Here is a 6,510-nt window from a genome sequence, read left to right on the forward strand (position 1 = left end):
GTAGGTAGAATTTTATTGATTAAAGATAGATTATATAGATCAAATGATTTAATTAGGGTTTTTTATTAAAAGAAATGAGGGATTTGGATTAGATTGGATGATATTAGGTAAGAGATAAGGTCCTAAAAAGATCAATGATGAGATAGATTAGGAATATTTGAAGATAAATTGGATGGATTAGAAGAAATTACTAGAGGGAATTGTTAGATGGGTTTAGAGGAAGAGACCTTTGATGGGGTTAGATGACTTGGCTTGGTTGATTCAAGTTGGATTAATTTGGATTGGGAGATTAAGGGATTGATTTGGATTGGGGTATGAAGGTTGAATTTCAGATTAGGATGATTTGGATTAGAGCAAGATTGGTTTGGTTTGGATTGAAGAGTTGTGGATTGGATGGGTAAGCTTAACCTTCAGTAATTTTTGAAAAAAAATATCAACAAGCTTTCAAAGGCATAAAAATGATAAGGACTAAAGGGATTACACAAATTTTAATAAAGAAGGCATGTCAAAGTCCTTTGGTACATGTACAAAGGGGCCAAGCCTTATGTATAAGGACTGTTCCTATATACAAATTTGGAGACTATGCACAATTTGAAGAGGTTTGATTAAAGCTAGAAATGTGCAAGTGAAGGCTAGTGAGTTAATTAGTTTAACTCCCTAGCTAAAAATGGGGAGAGTTTGCATGAAAAATGTTATACAACCCTACCAAAGTCCAAATGAAACAAAATAAATATACTTATAGTGATTCCTTCAATCTATTTGTAACAAGTGAAAGCAAATATAGAAATGTTGAATTCTTGAGATGGAGACAAGATTCCTGTAGCATTTTAAATGGAAACATTGATTGCAAGTTGAAATTTGATTTGAAAAAAAAATCAAAGATTTGATTTCATTTACATTCTATTTCCCAAATTTTTTTTCCAACAAGATTTATCATGTAAGAAACAAATTTAATGATGTAAAACAAATTTCCGATCAAAACCCCACACCAAATATAACCTATCAACTAATAACATATTAATATAAAATATTGAATATTGAATATCCATGATTCTAGATAAATGGATCAAAGGTATTAAAAAGTGCTTTGCAAACCTGATATTTATAGGCATTGAAATGTCAAATGCAAAAAAATACAAGCTGGATTGTCCACTTTAATTTCCTTGCACGAGCGTGAAAATATGGGCGAAGCCTCTTTTCTCTTTGTGCCTCATCAAACTATTCAAACCCCATGATTCGTCAAACTTCGAAGATTCTAGATAGCCTACTTTGATTTCTTGCAGTCTTTAAGACTTCACTTTTTTCTATAATTTAATATTGTTTAATAAGTAAATATGATAAAGAAAAAAATAATTAATTAAGTGGTGTGATATAAATAATTAAATTATGTATGATTTTTGAAATTTGAAATTATATGTATATTAATTTTAATTTTTTTCTTTTAAAATTTGTGATCTTATGATAATTTAATATTATTTAATAAAAATAAGATAAAAATTTTAAATTATATATTTTTCCTTTTTCAAAGTAGTGTGACATCCTACATTTACTAAGAGTTTGATTTCAACTTGAATAAGTATTATGTATTCAACATACGAAATATAAATTTGAATGTAATATTAATTAAAATTTAAAATATTAATATTTATAATTGAATTTTCAATTTTTGTGGAGAAAGTATTCTTATCATTTTATCTAAATATCTGATTTGTCAATGGGTCTTTGGTCTACTGGATCAAAAAAATTGACTCTGACTCTGACTCTGACTCTAAAACTGGATTATATGAAACACAAAATAACTTTGACTGTGAAACAGCATTATATATTACTTAAAAACATACAATAAAAGCACATAATTGTTATACTGAATCAAAGGAAAATTGAGATAATTATTTCCTCATGGCAGGTGGGGGCAATGCAGATTCTCGTTCCTTAGAACAAACACCCACCTGGGCTGTGGCAATTGTTTGCTTGGGCTTTGTACTTATTTCAATACTGATTGAACAAGCTATTCATTTCCTTTCCAAGGTATTCTTTAGATTAGATTATTATTATTATTTTGTTTCTGGATTATTAAATATGTAACTGTAAGAGAAAAATGAAAGATCATAGAATGCAGTGACTTAAGAAACACTGAAATATATTCTTTCTTTTATTTATCTGCAATTATATTTTAAACCTTTGTTTTTGCATATGTTGCATGCAATTCTGTTGCATGTTTGGATTGAATTTGGAAGTTTTTTCTGTGTGTTTGGAATGCAGTGGCTCAAGAAACGCAAAAAGAAATCCCTGGGCAAAGCATTAGATAAGATCAAAGAAGGTGAAAATTTTGCTGATGTCATAATCAATCTCATTTCTTTGAAAAAAACTTGAGCTTGATTCTTCTGGTTTGTATATGCAGAATTGATGCTGTTGGGATTTATCTCCCTTCTGCTTACTGTTGGGCAGAAGCCAATTTCAGAGATTTGTATATCAAAGGGCTTAGGAGATTCATTGCTTCCCTGCTCAAAGGAGAAGGTTTTAGCAGAGCATGTTTTTGACCAGATTGGAAAATTCTTAATACCTGGGCAACATCGTAAGCTTCTGTTCTTAGAAGCTTCTGAAACACCATTAAAGCGTACCTTGGCCACAGAGGAGCCAGTGACTGGTCATTGTGCTAAAAGAGTAAGTATTTATGCTTAGTATTCGTGGTATTCCTAAGGGAAAGATTTTTAAGTGTTTTTTTCCTGTGTTATTTTGATGCAGGGGAAGGTTCCTCTGATATCAGAAGATGGACTCCATCAACTGCACATCTTCATTTTTGTATTGGCTGTTTCTCATGTCTTATCTTGCATTGCAATCATGACATTAGGATGGGCAAAGGTGTGAGTCGTAGACATGTGATTTCCACAGTTCATCATGTTTGTTGTGTATAGTTTCTGTAAGTTTATTTCTGCAAGCTGATACCAGAAACTATGCACAACAAAAATATGAATCGTTAAACTTTCTTGTCTTATTGTTTTATGTAAAAGAAAATTATAGAAGATGTAAAGTAAAGAGGATTGATTAGAAGGCTATGTGATGTGGGCAGGTGAAGAAATGGAAATCATGGGAGGAAGAGACTAAAACATTGGATTATGAAGTTTCAAATGGTGAGTCTATTTTAATTTTTTTCTCTCATGAAGAAAATTAGTTTGTTCTAAAATGACAAAAAAAATTGACTTGTTATAGATCATCCTTCTACTTGGAAAGTAATTAGATGTGCAATTGTTGTGTTGTAGACCCTTCAAGGTTCAGAATTACTCGTGAAACTACTTTTGGAAGGAGGCATATGAGCTTTTGGTCCACAACACCAATTCTCACCTGGATTGTAAGTAAACTCAACAATTCAAATATTTGTTCTTTATTTTAAATTTAATCTCTTTGCCATTTTATATACTAAAGTCTTAACTCTTGGATTTGCAGGTGTGCTTTTTTAGACAATTTGTGAGATCTGTACCCAAAGTGGATTACTTAACATTGCGTCATGGCTTTATACTTGTAAGATTTCTGAGGTCACACGTTTGAAGTTTTATATTGTATAGTTATCAAGAGAGCTATAGTTATGCATAGGTTTGATTTTGCAGGCTCACTTTGCTCCACACAGTAAATTTGATTTTCAAAGATATATAAAGAGATCTTTAGACAATGACTTTAGCGTTGTTGTATCTATCAGGTACGTTTCATAACTATAGTTCAACAATAGTGACAACATGTTTTAGATCGTCTTTCTCCCTAATTTAAAACTTATTGCTTGAACAATTTATGTTATTGTGTGCAGTCCGCATCTATGGTTTTATGTCATCTTATTTTTACTTCTCAATAGACATGGTAAATCTAATCATCCTTCTATTTATTTGTGTGTGTTTACTTGTAATTATTTAACATGCTAATGGACATTGAATTTAACTATGCAGGATGGTTCACCTTCTTTTGGCTGTCTTTTATTCCATTGATTGTAAGTGAACACAACACTCATCTTCATTTAGATAAATAAATAAATAAATATTATTCAATTAATAAGTAGACGAAAATGAGATAATTAATTTTTTATGGAGGTCTAAACCTGTGAGCAGGACTTCACGAAATATTTCTTGCCACCAGAACGAATAGGAATAAAAATTAGATAATTAATTTGATAGATAAAAATTTATTTAATCAATTATAAAAAAAATAGTGCTTCAAATTTCTTTAGTCATTAAAAATTTCAAATGCAATAAATACAAGCCTGAAAATCTGTTGATGCCTCTTGTCTTTTGTGCGTGTTAGTCCGTGATTCCAAAGACTATGACTTACTCAATGTTTAACCCCAAGACTTGTCTAACTTATTAGTTTCTAGGTACTTTGATTTCTTCTAGTCTTTCTGATTTCAATTTTTTATTATAATTTGATATTATTTAATAAGCAAATATAGTGAAACAAAAAACTTAATTAGGTATTTGCTAATATTCTAGGTGATCTAAATAATTAAATTTGATGTAATTTTAATAAAAAAATAATTAATTTTGAACTGTTATATTATTTTTCAAATTATTATTGATTTTAGAGTTTGTGATTTTTTTTTTTTATTGAAATGTAATATTGTTTAATAAAAAAATTTCTTTTTTATAAATGTGATTTACGATATTATTAAAAATTTATATTTTCTATTTTTCAAATCTAATATATTTACTAAGATTTTGGTTTCACCTTGAGTAAGATTAAAATAATTAATTAATTAATTAATTAATATTTGTAATTTAATATTTTATTTTTTTAAGAGTGTGTTTATGTTCAATAGGAACACTAATGACTATTTGTGGGTGCTAGGATAGGGAATATTGACCTTCTATGGACACTAGAGTTTGACTAGGTGCTAGTAACCTTTTGTAAACATTCATGTCCTATGATTGCATGATCTTATAACTTTTAGGAATTACTTATCATTATTCATACTTCCCCATGGGTCTTGTAAAATCTAAATATGTAGGAAATGAAATCAGGTTGTATGGTTAAGAGGCCACCTGTAAAAGGCCCTACATACCCAATTTCACATTCATATATGACAATAATTTGGTGTGGAAACACTAGAGTATAGACTTGATAATGGTGCAAGTGGAAGTCTCAAATGCTTATTAGCGTGGTAGTGGCGTGCATAGTGCAGTGGAAGGAAGGCGTGTGACAAAAAGTCAAGTTGTGCTAATGTGAAGTTTTTGGTAATGAGTGAGGTCTTGTAGAAAAATAGTATTGGATGAGTAGATAAAAGGATTGTAGAAGTATGCTAGTGAGAGCTAACATATTTGAAGTGCAAGAATACCTAAACAAAATTTATAGTAGAGTGTATGAGAAACTAAATGTAATTTTATAAGAGTACTTTGGACGAGTTAGTCATTAAGAAAATTTAGTTAAATGTGTTGGGATTTCTAATTGACTGTTTGATAGCAAATGAATCTTTCTTTATGGATCTTAATCTTGTTTACTAAAGACAAACACTAAAATGATGTATAATAGAATGAAAAATGTGAAATATATAATAGAAAGGCTTAAAATATTTTTGTTTTTCAGATTCTTCTGCTAGTGGGTACAAAGCTGCAAGTTATAATAACAAAAATGGCGTTAGATATCCAAGATAGAAATCCTGTTGTGCAAGGAGCTCCAGTGGTGAAGCCCAATGATCAACTCTTTTGGTTTGGTCGACCCCAGATGATTCTCTATCTCATTCATTTTACCTTATTTCAGGTTAGAGATTCTTCTATGAAAACATTCTTTTGTTTTATCTTTCCATGCATCACAAATTATAATCATACAATATTTATTTTGCAGAGCGCTTTCCAAATGGCTTTTTTCCTTTGGGCATGGGTAAGGAAGAAACATCTCCATCCAAGCATATTCATACCTATTTTAGTTAGTCTTGGCTTCATAGAATTTTCTCTGCCTTAACGAACTATGTACATTCATATGTTATGACTGGTGCAGTATGAATATGGTCTGAAATCCTGCTTCCATAAAAGGGTGCAAGATATTGTGGTTAGAATAAGCTTGGGGTAAGTTCATTTGACAATTTAAATTGCTTTTAAAATGCATATTCCTGGTGGAAAAATGTTAAAAATATAAATTGAAGCATCAAATTTTAAGATTCCATTAAGACCCATTATCACCATGAATGATGAAAACACATGTAATATTAAAAAAAAATTCTGAGTGTTTAGAAAATGTTTGTTTAATGTTATCAAATTTCTATAATCTATGTGATCACTTTTTTAACATCAAAGTTTGGGATCACACTGTGTGATCTATCGTCCAGATTAAAGAAAGTTACAGGAGATATTGTTGAACATCTCGTGTAACTCTCTTTCATTCTGATGAACATCTCTTGCAACTCTCTTTTATCCTAATGATGGATCACAGAGTGATCCAAAACATTGATGTTTTTTATATTTCTTGTAGCTTTCTTTCATCTTAATAATAGATCATAAAATATGATTTGAAACATTGATGTTAAAAAACTGATAC

The 6,510-nt window shown here is 30.0% G+C and overlaps 1 protein-coding gene across 1 annotated transcript; it reads left to right on the forward strand.

The window, feature by feature from the left end:
- Window positions 1-1,899: 1,899 nt before the first annotated feature.
- On the forward strand, window positions 1,900-6,045 carry LOC131859427 (MLO-like protein 6). Its single transcript, XM_059213147.1, has 13 exons — window positions 1,900-2,028; window positions 2,263-2,320; window positions 2,402-2,664; window positions 2,746-2,862; window positions 3,071-3,131; window positions 3,261-3,349; window positions 3,445-3,519; window positions 3,606-3,694; window positions 3,800-3,849; window positions 3,936-3,976; window positions 5,563-5,736; window positions 5,821-5,856; window positions 5,974-6,045. The coding sequence occupies exons 1-13, from the start codon at window positions 1,900-1,902 to the stop codon at window positions 6,043-6,045; spliced, it is 1,254 nt and encodes a 417-aa protein (XP_059069130.1).
- Window positions 6,046-6,510: the final 465 nt, after the last annotated feature.

The sequence above is a fragment of the Cryptomeria japonica genome, chromosome 10, assembly GCF_030272615.1.
Source record: "Cryptomeria japonica chromosome 10, Sugi_1.0, whole genome shotgun sequence".
Lineage (NCBI taxonomy): Eukaryota > Viridiplantae > Streptophyta > Pinopsida > Cupressales > Cupressaceae > Cryptomeria > Cryptomeria japonica.